Raw genomic sequence first — 22,172 nt, forward strand, 5'->3', positions numbered from 1 at the left:
AAAAATTACAGTGACAAGGACAACTCAAACACCTCTAGCTTACACATACCTAATTCTGCAGCTATAATCTTATATTGATGCGATTCCCCCCTCCCCCTGTTATATGCTACCCTATTGTTTCCTACATTGTTGGGTTTGGGTTTTTTTTCTCCAAAAAGATCAAAAGTTTTCAGGTTGCTATGTGGAATCATACTAATCACTGCTGAGCCTGGTCATCCCCCAGCTGAAGAAGGATGTGAAGATCCAGGTGAGGGCGGCAAAGATGGCCAGGGGTGTGTGGAACATGGTCTGCAAGAAGGGGTGGAAGGAGCTGGGCTCATTCAGTCCGTCAAAGAGAAGTCTAAGGGCAATCTAATAGCAAATTACATATATTAAAAGCAGTTAGAAGGATTAGTAGTTAGCCTGGAGAAGAGAAGGCTCCAGGGAGATCTTATTGCAGCCTTCCAGTCCCTAAAGGGGCTACAGGAGAGCTGGGGAAGGGCTTTTTACTGGGGCACGTAGTGACAGGACGAGGGGGAATGGCTTTAAACTGGAAGAGCGCAGGTTTAGATTAAACATTAGGAAGAAGTTTTTCACTTTAAGGGTGGTAAGGCACTGGAACAGGTTGCCCAGAGAGGCTGTTGAGGCCCCATCCCCGGAGGTGTTCAAGGCCAGGCTGGAGGTGGCCTTGGGCAAACTGGTCTGGTGGGAGGTGTCCCTGCTGTGGGCAGGGGGGTTGGAACTCGATGATCTTCAAGGTCCCTTCCAACCCAAACCATTCTGTGATTCTATGATTACACAGCTACACAGCAGGTCCAAAGGATACAACAAGGGGCAACAAGGAGAAGCTGCACCTTGGAAGGTTCCTATCAGGAAATACCAGGGGTGGGGGGGGAAATCACTGGAAAGGTGATGCAGCCCTGGAAGACGTCACCAGAGAGGTGGGTTATCTCCATCCTTGAAGCCTTTCAAGACTCAGGAAGACAAAGCTACAGCCGACCTGGTCTAGTATTGGCAACAAGTTGAATGAGATTAGAGAGCTCCAAAGGTCTCTTGTAACCAAGGTTTCTGTGGTTACAGTGCTTCTCCTCCCCATCCCCAGGCAGTACTGGCATCTCCCCTCCATGGCAGCAGCACATCCCTCCCTCCTGCACACCGCTGCCTGGGCTCCATCCCACATGCTTAATAGGGATAAGCGTGCCACAAGTGCTTCAGAAATAAACCCGTGCTGATCAGCTCTCCGGGTAAATCTGGATTGATATTTAATTACCTTTCCGGCAGCAAGGGTGTGAATTTATTCCTCTCTCCAACTGAGCCACAGACTCTTATAAAATTCATAGCAACTTCAGGCCTTCGCATTCTCCACATCGTTCAAATTGGGCTGAACCAGACCTTAGAAGTTAAACAGTTAATTGTGGGAGACTGAAAGACAGATAGCACAGTTCCATAAATTTTGCCTCCTTGGGAAATCAAGGTAAAAAACAGGGCTGCAATGGACATCCAGGGATCATCTGATCCATCTCACGGTCCCCAAAGGATCCACTGCAGATGCATCACTCCTGACAGATGACTGCCAAACTTGTTCTTCCAGACAGCTTCAGCAATCCTCCGGGAAACTTTTTTTAGGAGCGGGAGACACTAGTGTTGTAAAAGGTCTAATGTGAATCTTTCTAAAGTGCAATTTAAGGCTTGTGTTTGACATAATCTGGAAAAGAGATTATTCCTTTTCCTCTTCGAGGCAGCCTTGTGCATATTTGCAAACTGCTATGACAACACCTTCTATAGGCCAAATGGCCAAAAATGTTTCAATCTTCCGGAGACTGTGGTTTGGTTTCTGACTCACAACTGTTTTTGTTGATCTTCTGTCAAGTCTCTCCGCTTGGCCGGCGGCGTTTTTGAAGTTCGCTGCCCAGAAGTGTCAGAGCTTCAGCTTGGCATGCTGCATCGGTCGCTAAATGCAGCAGGATTACACCACGCGCAGCCTTTCTCTTCATACACCCCGGTACGTCCGTCTTTTTCCACAAGCGCGATACTGCTGTCTCGCATAATAGTTGGTGATTCATAGACAGATCCTTTCCTGAGAAGCCAACACCTCCTAATCTTCTGTTCTTCACCTATTTTTGTGCACTGTTACTCTTATTCTTTTAAAAAATTTGCACCTGCTCAAATTTGTTAGGGCCATCTGGAATTCAATGCACTTTGCAGCCCTTCCAATTCAGCGTCCTCTGCAAATATAATGAACGTACCCTCCTTCCCTCAGATGGGTTTGTCAATAAAGCCCCAAATACCACTGGACCTTCGGCAATTTCCAGAGAACCACGCACACGACATACTCTGTTGACAAGCCACCGGGAAGTAAATGCCAATTTTAACACAACAGGTTTGGGAAACACAAGATTTGGTCCCCACGCTCTCCCTGCTCCACCCGTGGCGGATCTTGAAAGTCCCATACAGCACTGTGCAGCTTGCTGGCTTCTGTCCCCAGAAAGACCAGAGAATATTTCCCCAGCTTCTAGGCAAAGCAGTTTAGCTCAGCAGAAAGGGCAGACGAGGACAGAATGATTTGTAGCGACAAGTGGAGAAGCATAGTTTTTCTTAGTGCCAAAGCCCCTCACCCACAGTACTTCTCGCCCTCTGACACCAAAGATACCAGTTGATGCAGGGGAAACGCGAGACATCGCTGCTTGCCCAAAGCCAGAGAGAGGAGAAGGCTCCCTGCTTCCAGAAGACGAGGAACACTTCAAATCCCGCCTCTCCTTTGCCCGCAGACATGGGTAATTCACCATCTGTGTTTGTTAAGTACAGTTATGGCACTTACTCATTGGATTTACCCATATTGTCTGTTTGGGAGCTCCACGAGCCTGGCACGCATTCAGAGCCCACAGAAGGGTTCCAAAGCAAGGCTATCAGTACTTCAGAGCACTTCCAAACAGGAATTTTTCAGAGACCATGCAACACCTTCATGAAGTAGCTAAAGATACCCCCAGTGCCAGATCCATCCTCGCTAAGCCCCTAGGCCAGACATTGGAGGTACAGGAACTCCTACCAATTTTGGAAGATGAGTATGCCATGAAGTGATTTTACATTCTCACCCAAGAGCTGAGCTTGTTTTTCTCAATTTTGCAATCTCAGCCTCTTAAGCAAAAAGGCAGCTTAAGAATGCCACCAAGAATTCCTGAAGCTTGTAAAGCTAAAAGCAAATGAAAAATAAAATACGGAAGACTAACAGGAAAGAGATAAGAAACTGTAACTTAGGCATTCCTATCAGCGTCTGATATGACAGTATATAAAGCCTTTTGAGTCATCCCAGCTATAGTGAGAAACCTTTCTTATGTTTGAGCTACATAACCATTCTCAAAGTGATCAGACTGTGAAAGAATCCCTTAGAAATGATTCTTCAGACACGGACAAAGGTAGGAAACATGCAAATACTTTCCTTCTCAGACAGCTCAATTCTACCTTTTCTTAGGGATGAAATCAAACTCTTCGGTTAATCACTCCAAGTGCCTGAGATGCTGGGTGCATTTGATGTGTAGGGTGTATCGTGCTGATGGAAGTTCACGAGCTACAGACACACAGCCAGGCACGCATCCACACCAGCAGTTAGGCGTACGCTGCGTTAACAGCGGGTATCTCTTAGTAGCCACCACCAGAACCTTCTGCCTCCCCCCGACTTGTCTGCGTGCCTCCCATTTCACCAATCAACACTAATCTGGTGTATTAGTAAAAGCTCAGTTTTCAGGAAAATCCATAAAAGCATCCACTTAAATAACAAACGTATTGGAAAACCTGCTTGGGATGGCTATGTCAGCACTCACTCGGGGCAGCAGGAGGGCGAAGCAGCAGGCGCTGAGAAGACAGAGCAGAAGAGCCAGCCCTGAAGCTCATCCTCCAAAAGAGGGAACTCAGATGCACCCCCTGTTGGTTTGAGCCACCCCTTCCAGCTCAAAACAACTAACCCAATTCCCTTGCGTCTACCAGCCTGAAAGCTTCAATTGCAGTCTTGTCAGATTTAGGGATTTGAGGGATTAGGTAAAGAGACTACCAAGAAGAACTCTGGGCTTAGGAAGCATCTTTTTAGCCATCCAACTCAGCACCAACACAAGCTCCCCAAAACAGTTTTTGCAGCCAAAAAGAGATTTTAACTACCTGAAATCAAAATCTTGACTTCCTACCCATGCCTCGTGTGCTGGTTAACTCCTCCTTTGTCTCATCCTGGGGCAGGAGCACACCACAACTGCTAGTGAAGTCCTAAATTCTGGTCAGAGATTGAAACCTGAGCCAACTTTCAACAGCAGGTTGTCCCAAATATATCAGGTCCAACCAGCTCTCTCTAAGGCAGGGTCAGTTACAGACCACAGAATGATTTGCAACAAGGTGCACGTTTCCAGCCCTTCTTTGCAGAGCTCAGTTTTGATTAATTAAAACCAGCTTTAACCCCGCAGCAGGGGACAGACACTGGAACTACAGCCAGGGGACAGCTCTTCAAAACCTCAGAGCCTGGTGGTGCTCAGCCTGGGGCATCAGATGGGACATGGGAAGATCATAGAATGGTTTAGGTTAGAAGGGACCTTGAAGATCATCAAGTTCCAACCCCCCTGCCCTGGGCAGGGACACCTCCCACCAGCCCAGGTTGCTCCAAGCCCCGTCCAACCTGGCCTTGAACACCTCCAGGGATGGGGCAGCCACAGATTCTCTTGAAGCCATTTCCCCTCGTCCTATCACTCCATGCCCTTGGAAAAAGTCCTTCCCCAGCTCTCCTGAAGCCCCTTTAGGGACCGGAAGGCGGCAATAAGACCTCCCGGGAGCCTTCTCTTCTCCAGGCTGAACGCCCCCAACTCTCTCAGCCTGTCCTCCCAGCAGAGGGACTCCAGCCCTCCCAGCATCTTTATGGCCCTGCTCTGGCCCCACTCCAACAGGTCCATGTCTTTCCTATGTTAGGGGCTCCAGAGCTGGAGGCAGCACTGCAGGTGGGGTCTCATGAGAGCGGAGTAGAGGGGCAGAATCCCCTCCTTTGACCTGCTGGCCATGCTTCCAATGCAGCCCAGGATGCTGTAGAGCTCCAGAGCGCAACACATTTACAGCACTCCCTTGAAACCTCCCTTTAAAAACATTTTACAGGTACCAGTCGGGGCTCCCAGTGCCTCCAGTCGCACTGCTGGACTAGTTTTGTACATCCACATGATCTTCTGGAACCATACCACCCTCAGGTCTTCAGCAGACCAGGTCTAGCAAATCCAGCTGAAGTAGTTTAAGATGTTCCCCCCATCCGCTCACCCCAGGACTCGCTGTGACAGACTCCCCTGTGTGTCAGAACAAGGCAAGTTCTTACACCCCACTCAAGGCTTGTGCCCATCTCCAGGAGCAGCTGAACTTCAAAACACAGCTTTGCTCGGAAGCACCGGCTCCTGCCCCATGTCGACCATCTCCCAGCAAAGGGGAGAGGAGAGCTGTTGTATTTAGAAAGCAAAGGAATGAAACCAGCCAAAAGTAAAAGAGAAAACTGCCCAGCCCGGGTTCAGGGAACTGTACAGGAGTCAAAGACATCAGTTGCAGCTGATAGTTTAAATCCTTTTTGTTAATAATGTATATTCTGCACAGAGGGAGCTTAATATTCTTTTTCTACCTACCAATGTCCCTTCATCCCTACATCCCTAATTCTGCAGAAATTGTATTCCACCATTAACAGGATTTTATAGGGCTCAGAGACGCAAAAATGAAAATGTAATAGGTCAAATCACAGTGTTATCAGAAGTCCTCTTCCCTCGGATGTGGCTCCTCCCTTCCTCCATCCTTACATTAATTACGTGCTGTACACTGCGTGCCACTTCCCCAAGCCCGGTCATCCACCCAAAAATCTTAACTAAAATGCTCCGCTGCTGCCCTTCACCCTGCCTTGAACCCGCAGGTGCCACTGGTATGGAGCGCAGCCCCAGGGACAAGGGGCTGGATATGAAATTACTGGGAAAAAACACATTCCTCTTCTCCGCGGAGATTCACTCCCTCTTTTCTTTGTTTCTAGGGGCTTCGAGGCTCAGACAGTTTCCTCCCTGCGCTCTTCTGCTCAACACACCAAAGTAAATTGGAGCGTTACAGCAAAAAAGCCACCACAGTGAAGCACGTGGTGTCTTCGCTTTGTTGTTTCAACAGATGCTTCCAGCTGCAGAAACTGCAAACCCAAACTAAGGGAAAGCCCGGCCAACTCACCTGCCCCAAAGCACTCACTCAGAAAATTCACTGACCCAGCGACACGCGCAATTCTGTGAAATATAAACTCTTAACGGGGTGTTGCAGTCCATAGCTGTATGGAAATGAAAGATGCACGCAGAGAAAGATGACCCCTCTCCTTGCTCACCCTGCCCCGGGATTTGGAGCCATCCTCACAGTTGAGTCGCAACATAAACTGAAGAACACAGTAAAAAGGCAAAAGGAACGATTTGGAGAAAGGCCCTTGCAGTATAATTCCATCAGAGGAAATAACCCTTGAAAAAACCCTCAAGAAGCAGTGAAAGCGAAGGGGAATTGACTTTTAAATGCGCACATTGGTTTCAAAGTCCTTTTAGTGGAAAAGGTGGTTCTTTACCTGTACATAAAGTGTTTTCCAATACAGCACGCTAAAGTTTTGCGGGAGCGGGGTCCCTCATACACGTAGGAGATTGGAGGATTTTCCAGGTTTTAATTGAGCCTTATTGTGTTTCAGAGAGCGTAAGATGTCTGCTCCTACAGCGGGAGAGCTCCGGACAAACACTTCAGCTCTCAGATACGTACGGAGCAGCGCAAATCCACCTATACTCACACCCACGAAGCCGCTGCATTAAAAGAAAAGAAAGAGCAGAAGGTAAGAGAAATATATTTCTATGGGCGGCCCCCATGTTTTGTGCCAGGCTAGGAGAGGCACCACTTTCATCCTGTTCGAGTGTTTCAGCTCTTCAAAGCAGAGCGCAGTGCCCTTTTCAGCAGAGAGCCATCTCACCAACACTCTTGTTGCTCTACTTAAAAATCACCGCGTTCTCACAGCCGTATGAAATGCAAAAGCACATTCCTCTGTAAATTGATTTTTTTTCTCCTTTTGCAGGCAAAGGGCTCAGTGATTTATATATTTAAAAAAAAAAAAAAAACAAAACAAAAAACCCAAGCAATTCTTCCTTACACAGAAAAAAAAAAAAATCTCTAATTTTTAGAAAAAAAAAATGCATGCATTTCTCCAACAGCAGGACTATTATAAAACACTTCTACCGACTAATACGGCTCACAGGGAAAAAAAAAAAAAAAACAAACCAAAAAACAACAGAGCAGCTGCTCTAAGTAAAAAACTCTTTCTTCCCCCAAGAAGGCTAAAACACAGTCCCAGACATGTACTATCATGCAAAAAAGCATTGCAAATGTGGTTTAAAACCTTGCCTTCAGCTTCCCCATCCCTGTTTCCCTTGTTATGCTCTATTTCACCTGCTTGGGACACTCAAACTCCAGGGAAAAGACTGAAAAATTGGCCACCTTGCTGGTCTGAAATCTCTCCCCTCTTCTGGCATGAAGATGAGAGGCCAAAGTGATGATCATGTCTTGCAGAAGCCTCTAATGGGTCTAAAGACCGACCGGCGCAGCCAGAGAAGGTAACACCATCCATCGGTTGGTGCCATGGGCCGGGGTCCCCACCAGTGAGGGGTCCCGCTGCATCCGTAGCCCCCCAGACACTGAGGCAACAGAGACCTTCCCGAAGAAGGTGGTGGCCTCCCAAGGAGCATCCCTTCGAGCAAAGGGCAGCACAGGACACCGTGCAAAGGTAAATCTCCAATAAATGGCAGGTAGACACTGGCTTTCTTGGCCTCTTGTAGCTACGTGACTTTTTTTTTTTAATGCAGGAGATAAAAGACCAATGGGAACATTGGAGGGCAGTGGTCCTTCTCTGACCCTGGCAATCTTTTTTTGATCTGCTTTGAATGTTTTCCACAAGACACACTCCAGTCCAAATTCAGGGTACTGCCCACCTTAAACAGCAGGAAATCCCCAGAGGGAGAGTTTTCCCCCCTTTCAAGGCAGTTGCTACTCTATAACCAATTTAATTAGCACACAACATATGACACAAAGCTTTAGGATACGATATAAGAAAGCTATAGTTATGAATTGCAGGAAGAAAAATGGGACAAATTTCTGGGGCCAACAAAGCATAAAATTGAAAATAAAAGCTAATCATTATGAAACACTTGATTATTTTTTTTCCTGAGTTGGTATTTTTTTCTAAAAAGTGGTTATACTTTTTGGCATCAAAACAATAAAAGATGGATTATTATTTTTTAATTACATAGGCATATGTAATTAATTCTAAGTGACCAGAAGCGCAAACACGTTAATTTCAGGACTGACAGTCCTGCTGCAGCATCAATGTAAAACTTCCTGTTTTTAAAAAAAGACACATCCAAGATTTGAGAATGTTTGTCCTATACTGACTGACCTCTCCTGCAAAGCAACAGGGTGTGTAGAGAGACATTTTCTGTGACGTATAATTTTTTTCCTCTCCTACAGGAAATTAGTATCCACACTAAAATAGAAGTATGCAAAATAGAAACTTAGTCTTCTCCCTCCCCCCCCCTCGCAGATCTCTGCCACTACACATTTCTACCTGCAACTTTTATAGGAAGGAGGTTACCAAGTAGGTTACCAACCTTATTCTTTTTATTGCTTGTGCCTTTTTTTAGTATAAGTTTGTAATTTGTTAGAAAATCTGACTATAGCCATAATACAATCCCTGACCGGTCTCTTTGGAGAGGGACAGGTGATGCTGTAACCAGTCCCCACCTGAGCCAGAAGCAGCCTGTGTTCAAGCTCTATCCCGTTCTCTCTCAGAAAGTTGAATAGATGCAGGAAATTAATATTAAAAGTTGACAAGACTGTCATCTGCCTCTTCCATTTTATGTGGCGTGGGATTTGAGGGGTTACAAGTCCTCCGCAGTTTGTTACGCAGTCTCCACGAGGAGGACAATTACAAGAATACTTTGGAAGCACTCTGCAGACGTACTTGGGGTAAGAACTCATCCCGTAAGCGTGCAGCAGCTGGTTTGGAGTCACTTTTCATATTTTTACCTAGCTCTCTGTCAGGCAGTGACTAACGGCATGGGCATGCAGTTTGTTTGCTAATGCACTGCCAGCCCTCTTCATTCTTCCTGCTTCTGTGAGCACCTGCAGGCAGGGAAAACTGCTTGGGGAGAAAGACTTTTGTTTCTTTACTTACATGGACCGAGTTAGTTATCACAGGAACACCATTCATATCTTCTAGTAGGGTAATTTGTTTTTCATGTAATTAAGTGCATTCTTCCAGCCTGAATCTATCCATAGCAGTATTTGTAGAGTTTACTCAATATCTGCATTTAACTTGGCACTTTCAACGCCAGGCACAGGCGGATGAGCGTTACGATGCTGAATGCTCAAGAAGAGAAATAGGAAATGTCACGCACATACAAATTCTGCACATTATGCCTCTCCTTTGCTTTGCTCTGAAGCCATTCATGCTGCAAATCTCTCTTTAGCGTTCCGTTTTTCAGTACTTGATTCTTGGTTGCTTTTAATCAAGATTTGGAGGAGTTGTTGATAGGCAGGAGGGCAGTCCTGCCACCCAGAAGAACCTCAGCTAGCTGGAGAAACGGGATCTAAGTACGTCTGCGCGTACTGTCAGGGCAGGTACAGGGAGGACGACACCACACCAGATGTCTCGGAGACGCTCAGTGAAAAGGCAAGCGGTGACTGTCAAGCAGCAACCAGGCAAATTCTGTCTGGATGTAAAGAAAAAATATGGTTCCTACAAGATCGGGGCAGCCCTAGGACAGGGCCCAGAGAGATGGTGACATCTCCATCCTTGTAAACTTCCAAGGCTTGAGTGAACAAGGTGCTAAGCAACCTCACCTAGCTCTAAATTTAGCCCTGCTCTGAAGAAGGGTTTGGACCAGAGACTTCCTGAGGTCACCTTGCACCTAAATCTTCCTAGAATTTTAAGATGAGTGGGGTATGCATTGCAACACTGTACTGCAAGAAGCCAGACCAACTGTTTGTTGATGCTGTCTTGACTGGAGCTTGCCAGTCTGTTGCAAAATAAAAAGCAGAACCACTTCATGAATGCCAATTTCTTCATAAAGTTATCACAAATATGGCACCTACATTTAGAAATAGGTGTTCTTTATTTGACTTCACTTCAAAAGGTGCCATCACTACAAAAATACTATAAAATTCTTACTTATGTTATTTTTGTGTGCATCTTAGTTATTTTTCCATATTACAACCTCCTGAAGCTCATGTATATGAGTCTCCAGTGTTGTCGGTTATCCTAGGAAGCTGCCATCCATTGCAGGGACAGACTAATGGACCACAGCACTCCCTTTCCGCATTACAATCTTTGCTAACAAGCAGCCACAGACCAGGTGAACCTAGGTAGGAGCCTAGGTAGAAAGTGTAAATAACCCAAATCAAGAGATGGGGAAGAAGAAATTTGGAACTCGATGACCTGTAAGGTCCTTGCCAACCTAAACCATTCTATGATTCCATGAAATCTGGGGGGATGTGGCCACAGAAACAAGATATACAAAAAACGTGCAGCAGAGATCTGCATATGCAAGAACACAGAATCATAGAATGGTTTGAGTTGGAAGGGACCTTGAAGATCATCAAGTTCCACCCCCCCTGCCATGGGCAGGGACACCTCCCACCAGCCCAGGTTGCCCAAGGCCACGTCCAGCCTGGCCTTGAACACCTCCAGGGATGGGGCCTCAACATCCTCTCTGGGCAACCTGTGCCAGTGCCTCAACACTGTCAAAGTGAAAAACTTCTTCCTAATGTTTAATCTAAACCTGCCCTCTACCAGTCTGAAGCCATTCCCCCTCGTCCTATCACTACGTGCCCTTGGAAAAAGTCCTTCCCCAGCTCTCCTGGAGCCCCTTTAGGCACTGGAAGGCTGCTATAAAGTCTCCCTGAAGCCTTCTCTCCGAGCAAGAATGTACTCGTTATGTCAGGAGAAAGGGATGTTGCAAAGGTTCTGACAGAAATTGAGAGCCTGGCTGAAGGGTGTGCTGTGTAGATAGAGGGAAAAGGCCAGTTTTTAAATGAAGAATGAGCAAGCCTTAAAAATTAGACTTTGGTGAGGACCCAACAAGAATCCTCGGCTTGAAGGGGACATGTTTCTAAACATGCCTTAACCCAAAGGGCACGTATGTTTCTGGAACTACAGAAGGGCTTATATTCCACGTGAAGTCAGTGGGGAGAGGCACCGCACGCTCACGGGAACAGAAAGAAGGCTTAAAAAAAAAAAACAACCTTACACATGGAGCTTTAGCAGCCAGCCCCAAAACTGCTGTCACCCTTCCCCATCTGACAGTAGACGCCACAGAATCACCACAGAATCACCACAGAATCACCACAGAATCACCACAGAATCACCACAGAATCACCACAGAATCACCACAGAATCACCACAGAATCACCACAGAATCACCACAGAATCATAGACTGTTCAGGGTTGGAAGGGACCTCTGGAGATCATCTAGTCCAACCCCCCTGCCAGAGCAGGGGCACCTACAGGGGAAGTATGGGAAGACAGCATCATGGGATGTTGTTGGGAATACGAAGAGAATCAGTAAGCAAAACCCTAAACAGCAAAACTAACTGGCAAGGGGAGTTGTCAAAGAATAAAGCCATCATGTTAAGGGCACCACGATGACTAGATAGGTTCAAACCTGAATGAGTCACCGAGCAGAGAAGGGCAGAGTCACAAGCAGAATGCAATTCTCACCGCATTTTCCTTTACAGATGTGTAATGTCAAGACAGACTCATTTCTCCCAAGAAAAAAAAAAAAAAGACAAACAACCACAATACATTTCTGCAGGAGAAAGGGAAGTTAAGCTGATTTTATCATCTGCAAAATGCACTTTTTATTACCACTTAGTCCGTATACATTGCCTGCTTTTTCACCTACCTACAAGGGAACTCCAGCATCGGGTCATAATTAAAGAGTTCAAGTACATTTCCATTTAATAGGAAATGTTTACCCTCCTCACTTTTTACATGTCTAGCCTTTCCAAAGGAGGAATATTAGTAAAATTAGCCTGTGGGAGCTGATAAGCCTTAGGATTGATTTCCCATTCTCAAACTCAGTTGAAATACTGTTGCCTCCAAACCACAAGCCAAAACCACACGAGACGTGCGGTACCTAACCCCACCAATGTCTGACGGGACCACCAAACACCCCCAGCACACATGTAGGTGCCCCAAATGCTGCACGCACAACCTCACAGAACCAACCTCGGAGCGCTATCTGCTCTGCAGGCTGCCTATTGCTCAGCTTAGTAACTCCTAGGAGTGGATGAAACCCCCAGCTGAGGGACGAAATGAGAGAAGGAAAGACTAGCACCTCTAACTGAACTGAAGGTTACTGGATCAAAGACCTAGCCAGTCTGGTCTGGCATCTCCAACATCAGCCGACAGCAGATATAGAGGGAGAACCCAAGAAAACAGTCCCTATGTTGCAATTAACCCCCCACATACTCTCAAGCCTCAAAAAATTATGGCTTAGGGACCTCTTTGTCCATACTTAGGACTTTCTAATATCATTCTCCCCACTGATTTATCTGCTGTGAATTTGTCCAGTCGCTCTTTGAACTCAAACTTCTACGGTCCACAGCAGCCTGCATCCAGGAGGTCCACAGTCCTCGTTTTTACCATCTGAAGAATTCTGTATCCTCAGCAACCACACAGCTTCATTAGCGAACTTTGTCCTGATTGCTTTTGGGCAGAAGGGAACAGATCCTTCAAACTTCACTGGTTTTTTCCTTCCCCATGGAACTGACCACTTATTTCAGCTTCGTGCTTATCTTCAGCAAATTGCTGATCCATGGAAAGGCCACTGTCGCATTACAGCCGCAAAGTTCCTTCAAGAGCCTTTGATGAGGGACTTTATTAAACATCACTGGAAAAATCTAATCAAGCCACACAACCAGATCATCTTGCTGCACGTCTCCTACAGGTTTGCAATGCCCAGCTTCCTTCATACATCAAACATGTCTCTCCTCACACCACATTGATCAATGTATCCAAGAGCACCGTTATTTAGAACAAGTTTTTGGGTTTTAAACTGATTAAGAGATGTTCCCACACCAGCACTCACCAACCTTACCCACAGTGAACATACCGCAAAAAGCTGATTCTGTTTTATAAGTAGGAAAACAGACCACAAGGAGAAATGATTCGCCCAAATCAGATATCAAAACCAGAACAAACCCCAGCTCAGTTTCCCAATTTATCCACAACACATTATCTTCCACTTCTTCCAGCAAGTTTCCCAGGTGTGTTAAACAACATAAAAGTATCAGTATTCAAGAGAAGGACAAGCTTTGAAACAGAACCAGAGCAAGCCTGTCTTAGCAGGGTAACAATGGTCTGATGTTCATTTCTGCACTTTCAAATTCAAAGGAAACTGTGAATGGAATTCCAGCTTTATTCCTCAGACAACTTTTTAAGCTACAAAGAGATCCCCAGAAATCAGTTTTAACCCCAAGATTTCAATTAAAAAAAAATTAAAAATCACCAAATCTTCTTTTTAGTCAGTTCTAACAAAACAAGTGAAAGAGAATGACTTTGTAGCAGGCTACATCAAACACAGTCTCCATAGCCCAAGTAACCCTTACTCAGAGATGCTCAGAAAAAAAAAAACCCATGCCAATTTACAAAGCCAGCTTTTCTTCATTCCTCACCCTACCCATTACTCCAAGCAGTTCAGAAAGTACAGAAGGAGATACAAGAGAGAACCAGAGCAGTGATGTCAGCAGTACCTGAATAAGCTATTATGGGAGACCTCTCCTATTGATCTGCTAATAGCCTCTTCAAACAGACCTCACACTCCAGGCACAGGAGAGCGGTGGTAAGAGGGTCCCTGTCAGAAAGAAATTACATTAGCTGGACACGAGCTCACTTTTTTTTCAAGAAGATGGAGCTACTTCTCAGGTCAGCGTGCATCTCGGCTTTTATTCCTCTCTCAATACAGCTTTGTCCTCTCTGAACAGGTTTTGAGGCCAGACCTTTCAACAAGTGGGACTCGGCACCGATTCTCGGCAAACTGGCGGCACTGCTGCTGCGTGACACAGTACGGCAATACAGTTCGGAAGACGGCTCCCTCCTTCCCTGCTGAAACCTGTCCCAGCTGCGCAGCTCAAGCCGTCAAGCTCTGGAGACTTTACTTCGCAGGCTTCTTTTAACGTTTCCTCTTCCATTTCACATCTTCAAAGCTCACATTACAGAGAAGAAAAGCAGGCCTTCCCCTTAAATGTCTGCTTCTGCATCTATGAGAGTCAGACACTTTCTGCAACACAGTCAAGTATTCTGCTCATTCTTATTCCAAATGAGCCAGGACTTACAGCTCCTGCCATTTCCATTAGTCTGATGAACTTATCAACAGCCTCATTTCTGACACCTTCCCCGCTTCTTCCAGTGTAACACAAAAAAAAGAAAAGCAATTTTCTGTGAACACCGGAAATTTGGAAGCATTTAAAAGTCCAGAAGACGGCTTTAAGAAAGCTGGCAAGGTTGTGGGAAACATGCCAGCTACCTCTAAATCTCTGGCTCGCTTTCTTTCTACCTAGAATTTATTCACAAAGTGGGCACTCTGTTACTGCCTCTCCTGCCAATACCCAGCTGCAGTCAAACACGCCTGCAATTTAAGGATGTAGGCTTAATTACACTGGTAAATTAAAGCATCCATTTTCCCTGGCTCTGGAAGAACAGAAAGTATCTGAGCAAAATATACAGGCTATTGGCTGACACATATTTGCTTTCCAAGCAGTAAAACATCTACAGCTTTCCAAAACAACCACTCATGTCACACACAGTATCCATAACAGCCTCCTCAAGTATGTGATTTGTGGTGGGATAACTAGTAAAACGCTTCAGGGTCATGCACTGACACCTTCAAAATATATAGGCTAATGCTTTCTCTGTGGCACACGTGCTACCGTTGCATGTACAACCTACAAGCACCCAGTGGCCCTAGTCGCCATGAAGTCACAAAATTTCTCAAAATAATTCAGTTCTGACACAAGGACCAGAGGACATCAAATTAAATTGCCCCAGGGCACGCTCAAAACAGTTGTTCTCTACTCACTCTCCCTATAGCTGTACTGTTTGGCCAGAGGCCTCCCTCAAACACTCATTTTTTTGAAGACCGAGCCAACAGACAAGGGCCCTTCCTCCAAAGGGAAGCCAGCCCATACCTTTGATTATTCACGCATCCCTTTTTCACATGCTTTCTAATTCTGTCTAAATCTAAATTTAATACTTTTTCAGGGTGAAATAGAATTGCACTCAACATTCAAGTGCGGGCGGATGACGGGCATGGCACAGCAAGGACACCTGCAATAGTAACGCTAATTCCTAATATTAGTTGGCTTCTGATCACAATTATCAGGACGACGTTTAGAAGTGTTTTAATTGTTTCTTCTGAAGGGCAAGCATCACCTCCAGGGCCCACCACCATTTACAGAAAATTCAGACTGCCCATCTTCCCATGGGACCACTTCAAGTCTGTCCACACCAAACATCAGCCAATTTATCACGCGGTGTCTCGCTACTCCCTCAGCTTTGTGTAAGCTCAACAGCTCGGTACCACCAGCACCATTTATTGGGTGTCAAACCTCTATCCCACCACTTGCTTCTATGACTCCAGAATTACCACATTTCACAATAATGGGCAGAACCTGTCCTGGATAGCATGCTAAACTTAATTAATAGATCTGAAAAAAATGCAAAAAATAGCAATTGACAAAGTTGAATGACAGTCACAAAATCCACTGTCACTAAACACTCATGCACTGAGGGGTGGAGACATTAGAGGGAATGCACCAAATTATATATACACCGTGACATCCCCAAATCAGCTGTTAACACTCAGGAAACCTCTTGGAGTCACAGTGGACCACTCTACATCATCGGCCAAATGCCCAGAGGTGTCAAAGAAACAAATACAGTACCAGAAACCCTATGGGAAAAAGTAGGGAACAACCAGAGAGACCTTTTTATGCCACGACACAAAGCCACGGTGCTCACGTATCACCCCGTCTCAAAGATTACAAGTAGCCTAGAGAAGGGTAACTTTCACAAAAAAAAAAAAAACCACAACCAAACCCACAACAAAAACACCCCTACTACACCACGTCTTCAAAATAACAGAAGTTGAAGGGGAGAAGAATAATGAATGGCCAAGACAAACATTATGCAGCAAGCTAAAAAGGACCAAACCTGAGTTTGGCCAATGAATTGGCTTTCTAAAAGCTCTAAAATCTGCTTTCTAGAGGCCAACATCCAAGCTGAGCCAAGTCAGCACCTACCCACTGCTGGAATGAGAAACTACAAGGAGGTGCATGTACTTGAAATGAGTCCTGCTACACAACAAATGAAGTGAACTGGCCTTTTCTCATGAGAAAAATAATTTCTAACCTACTTACTACCACTGGTTATAAGGTAAACTAAGTAATGGGGCATCACCTTTCAGCGTGACCCTGCAGATGTTACACACTGCTGGTAATTAATCAATTTCTGCATTAGGATAACCTGACTGCATTCTGAAAACTCTGCAGCTGGTTATCAAATCGTGTTAACGCAGCAAATTAACAAAAGACGCGAAGGCTGCCAAAGTCAGCTGAAGCTTGGAGTTCAGGGAAGCAGCTGACAGAATACTTTTGGCAAGAAACTAATCGAATACTGCAATTTCTAAAGGAAGTAACACACTTGGTGCAGAAAGTGCTAAATTTGGGGGCGTACAGCTCGTCACGTTTGTGTCTCCTCTGTGCACCAGGAGATCTTCTGAGGAACACTCATGGGAAGAATAAAAAGATTCACAAAATTGTCAAATCCAGACACTCCTCAGTGGCCTCCTATGCAGACGCCAATATTCCTCAGCTTCATTTAACCTGGATATTCTGACTATTAACACAAGCTGGCCTGACAACCTTAAAGAATAAAAGACTTACTGACACCTCTGAAACCCCTTCAGAGAATGATTATCCTTCTTTTTTAAACACAATCCTAAAGTAGATTAATATTGTTAAAAACTTAACAAGTTAGACTCCTTCCATCCATCATTAAAATGCCAACGTACCTGTCACACCTAAAAATACAAGAACAATCATTAATTTATTCTGCTCTTTCGACAGTTATTTTACTGTCATTTCAGAATGATAAACTTACCCACTCATGAATGTTTTCCCAGGGGGCTTCCTCTCACAAAGGCATAGCGTTCAGGAATATAAACGCTCTCCTCTCTTACTAAAGAGGAGGAGGTTATAAAAGTGTCATTATTTAGTATTTCCAGTGATGGATATAGGCAGAAATGCAACTTGCAAGTCTGGACATCCCCACTTATCTCTAAGCACAACCCTTAGTGAGGTTGTGACTACACTTGGCAACTGTGTTGGCAATCAAGATCTCCCAGCATGACCAGAAGGAAGTCAGCAGGAGCCATGTCAGCTGGACACCTGGCCGTTCCACAGAGCAATGGGACTCTAGGAGGGCAGGGGCACCCATCATCTGCCTAAAATCTATCCCCCAAGGTTCCTCTTTCCATAGTTATCCAAGAAAACTATCCCTCAACCCTCAATTTTGTCACATATTAAGCTCAGAGACAACGCAGACCAATTTCAGAAATGCTCACATCTCCAGATTGAAGAAGGAGGTGCCCCTTTGTCTGCCATAACCTTGCCTTTCAGCAAAGGTGTTTTGCAGACTACACTTGGATTTGGATCAGAAATCAGCCTAGGTACGCATACGCTACATTTCAAACACTCCCCCTGGAAGGAGTTTCAACAGTGAAGCGTCAAACAGCAGCTTACCACGGCTGAGGTCTCCCCAGCTAGAAACCTGCAAGCATCCCAGTTCTGTCGGTCCCTCTGGTTCTGTTCTACAGGAAGAGATCTCTTCTTTCTTTAGATATATTTTAAAGGAGCTCACTATGCTGCACTGGAAGCAGTTTTGAAAGCAGACAGAAAACAGGACAGGATTTTGAAAGCCAGAATCACAGGGTTGGGTTTTTTTAACCCTGGTAATGTTACCACCCTACACGTGACAGCCAGCTTCTGGTCATGGCAGAGACCCACCTACTGAGAGCTTCTTGTTCAACTTTCCCTCACCACAGCCCTTGCCACACTCACCTCGCCTGAGTAACTGTATTTTCCTTTCAGGATCTGCCGATATAAGCGGGTGCGGTTGTCATCTTCAAAGGGCATAGTGCCGCTCAGGAGAATGTACGAGATAACACCCAGCGCCCACATGTCCACAGAGTTTGTGTACGGCTTCCTGACCAGAATCTCGGGAGCGATGTACTCCGGGGTTCCACACGTGGTTTTCATCAGGCAGTCATCTCCCTTCTTCCGAGCACTTGCCAGTCCAAAATCCGTAATCATGATTTTGGAGTCTGTTCCCGGATGGTAGTACAGCAGATTCTCTGGTTTTAAGTCCCGGTGTGTGATACCCAGCGTATGCAAGTACTTCACCCCATCTAACACCATCTGCAGCACACGCGTAGCGTCTCGCTCCGTGAAGGAACCTTTAGCGATGATTCGATCAAACAGTTCTCCTCCGGTCGCCAGTTCCATCACCATGTACACACGGTCCTGGGTCTCAAACACCTCAATAAGCTGGATGATATTGGTGTGCCGAACCCGCCGTAGCACACTAAGCTCCGACTCGCACACTTCCCTCCCCTCCCGGTATTTGGTCTCTATCATCTTGATTGCGTAGGGCTGCTTGGTAGCCTTGTGTTCCACCCGGACAACGCGGCTAAAACTCCCCCTCCCGATCAGGGCTTTAATGTCATATTTGGCTGTCACTCGGGGGTCAAATTTGGCACGGTATTTAGCCACTTTGTTCTTGCGGGGTTCAGGCTGGCCCACGTGGGCAGGCAGGTGGTTCCCAGGATAGGGGTTAGCGTGACGCGGAGGTGAGGGAGAGCCAGCTTTGATAACAGTCCCACAGTCATCTTTGATGAAATGCTTGTATATGTCATTGTGGCCTGTGTAAGGCTCGACTTTTTTAACCAGGTCTAGCTGCACATCTTTGGGGGGCTCGGGAAGCACTTTGCTGGTCCCACAGCCCATCACTGAATGGTGTTAATTCCCTGTCAAGGCATTTTCCCAGGGCAGCATCAGCAGCAACCACATCTGGGGCAATTCCCACATTTGAACCTTCGGAAAAGAATGAGAAGAAACAGATTAATAGGAGTCAGTGTAGCAATGTTTCAAACAAGAAAAAAAAACAAAAACAAAAACAAGTGGTTCAGGTCTCAATGGAGCCACGTTACTGAAAACTAAGAGTTTCGGATTTTCACTATATTATACTACAGAGCACATACAGTTCTTCACTGCTTTCACCACAATCTAGTAAGATAATGCCTACAAAAACACAGCCATGATCAGAACAGATACCTGTGGAAATCACACAGTATCCCTTTTTATTAAGCATAGTTTGTTTAATGCTCCCAGCTGACCACTAAATCACAGAGCCACAGAATGGCTGAGATTGGAAGAGATCTCCAGCACAAATTGCTCAGTCAAAATCATATCAAGAAAGAGACAAGCATTTTCCTTAATTTTATTTGATCTGCTCGACTTCGTAAGACAGGAGCCACTCCCAATCTTATAGTTTTGAAATTTCTCGCCAGAAACCCCACAAAGCATCTCAGCAACTTCTTCATTTAGCAAATGAACCTAAGATTTTCTTTATATTGAAGTTGTACCGGTGTCTTAAACCTCTCGCTACTGAGCTCCTGGTGATCAATGAAACTGCACAGGAGGCAGGAACATGGAGACAGTGGCACGCTGGTTTTAAGATGCCCTTTAATTACCAATTAACTCACTGCACCCCCTGCAAAAAGGGAGCCCTCATTTAACCAGCTCTTATCGCAGCTTTTAGCTGGCAATTCTGTCGTTCTCCAAACCCTAAGAAATCAAGGTAGGCTTTGACATATTTTAACATCCTGACTCAGCTTTACTTTCTTTCGTATCTTCAGGTACCAAGTGGCACGTCTGGTTTTCCATATGGAGCTGAGTGTAGGAAGTGGAAGTGGAATTTGTACCAGCTGCTCCAGACTAGAGCAAAGGGAGGTCTTGCTCATCACACCGTATTCCAGCAGAACCAAATCAGCTGCACTTCAGCAAGTCTTTAGGTGCTGATTAAAACAGTATGACTGGCTAGGAGATAGCGGAACTGCCTGTATGCGTTCTGGCAGTTAGCCAAGCAGTTTGAAATTTCTACTCTGGCTCAGAGCCCATCAATATGGTGTCTTCAGCCTCCCCAGAAGGCTACGGTAAAGCCGTTAGCCTTGAAATGTAATCACACGCCTTACCATCACCGAATGTATCTTCACTCATTCACCACCTCTCCAAGCAACTATTCAGCATGAACAACAGAACAGGAACCCTGGCTGATCTTCCAGCAGGAGAATTACCTGGAGAAACAAGACATGTTTGAGAGGGAGACCCAGAAGTTTAGACTCTACATCCAACCTGGAAAGAAACCAAGGCTTTAGTTACAATTCAATTGTAAAATCAGACATCAACAAAGTAATTTCTCCCCTAAGACCTCCTGGCAGTACCACAAAGCCAAGCACACCAACCATGCACAAACATGGCTACACTAGGGTGCAAGCAGTAGAAATAAAACCCAAGTTAATGGAAAGCTTAACTGACATTTGAATCTTAAAGTCCCTTCCAACCTAGACAATTCTAAGATCATCGAGTCCAACCATCAACCTAGCACTGACAAACCCACCACTAAACCATGTCCCTCAGCCCCACGTCTGCCTGTCTGTTAAATACCTCCAGGGATGGTGATTCCACCAAAGAATTTCAGCAAGGACTGTCCTGTACTTAGGTGTTCATTCAGATTAAAGTACTATGCCAAAGACATAAATAAAATACCATAGCTATAACTGAATAATGCCTGACAAAGACAGTTTTCCTCAGCACTATTGTACCTTAAAGCATACTATATTAACAGATAAATGAAATGAGAGCACCCGCAAACAAGGTTATTACAGAGTAATTCCACAAGCAGAGAAGCACTTGCGTAAAACATCCCACCAGTAAACAAAACCAATGAGAAGGGTCAAACACTGAGCTTGAAAATGTCATATATAAATCCACTGATAACGTTAACTGACATCAGGCATCAACTACCAGTATGTCAGTGGTTCTTCCTCATACACATAAGGGCCTCAACGAAGCCTACAGAACCCCACAGCTGCACGCCACGGCCAGCAACCAAAAACTTCACTCCACATCAGAGCAGGTGGAAACACTCCTGTTTAATAATCACCAAGAGCTTGGCAGAAGGAACTAATGCACCAGAGAAACGGGGCATTTCAAGCCCCCTCTGAGCAGGAAATCACATACTCAGCAGGTGCCAAACTCTTTGAGAGGGGACAGCACACCTGAGCCATGGTTGCAAGTGGCAAGAAGGAACATGAGGTTTATGCTTCAATGTCTGCCTGCTCCTCTCCTTGGACAACCAGCACGCTGCATCCCATGCCTCTGCTGGGCAACACCTCAACTCCTGCTGGTTCAGAACTGTCCTTCACCCCTCTGAAAATATCAGGGCCTGAATGTTTTCATACCAGAGGGTGTCCCAGTGGATAAGGGGTGTCAGCCACCTGACTAACCCACCCAAGGCCTAGCTGGCCTTCCACCACCAATTAAACACCTCACAACTTGAAGCTATTTAACTTTGCTTTTCTATGAGATGCCAAGAAGGAAATTTGGAGACACCAGTTCTTAACTGCATTAAGAAATGCTCACATACAGCAACCTTCAAATCACACCTATGCCAACGCAGCATAATAGGGGAAAAAGGCCTAAAAGCACCTTACCTTTAGTTTTACTAATAAATTTTAAAGTACATCTTATTGCCTGACACAAACCTGGTATTACCAGTCCCCTGGCTGGCAGTGTAAGCCTTCGGTGGGTTTCTGAGGAGAAACCCGGGGCTGTGGCTGCTTCGGCACTCTGGACAGCTGTGCCAGAGCCGGTGGCAGACCAGAATCGGTCAAACCAACGGGGATTTCAAAAACTCTGATTGTTTTCCATAACTCATCCCGACATAGGCCGTTTTCCCCCCATCCTTTCCAGGGAGAGGACCCAGGGCCGGGCAGGGAGCTCGTCCCGCCCGCGGCAGGCTC

General features: G+C 45.6%; 1 protein-coding gene across 1 annotated transcript in view; it reads right to left on the reverse strand.

Annotated features, from left to right (window-relative positions):
* PSKH1 (protein serine kinase H1) overlaps positions 1–20,504 on the reverse strand; it is a 32,321-nt gene extending 11,817 nt beyond the window's left edge. Inside the window, exons 1-2 of the mRNA XM_009894455.1 lie at positions 20,343–20,504; positions 18,151–19,182 (exon numbers count right to left, since the gene is read on the reverse strand). Of these exons, the coding sequence (XP_009892757.1) occupies positions 18,151–19,095 (945 nt within the window). The 5' untranslated portion in view covers positions 19,096–19,182; positions 20,343–20,504. The remainder of the gene's footprint in view (positions 1–18,150; positions 19,183–20,342) is intronic.
* Between the last annotated feature and the right edge of the window lie 1,668 nt (positions 20,505–22,172).

The sequence above is a fragment of the Charadrius vociferus genome, unplaced genomic scaffold, assembly GCF_000708025.1.
Source record: "Charadrius vociferus isolate BGI_N301 unplaced genomic scaffold, ASM70802v2 scaffold621, whole genome shotgun sequence".
Classification (NCBI taxonomy): Eukaryota; Metazoa; Chordata; class Aves; order Charadriiformes; family Charadriidae; genus Charadrius; species Charadrius vociferus.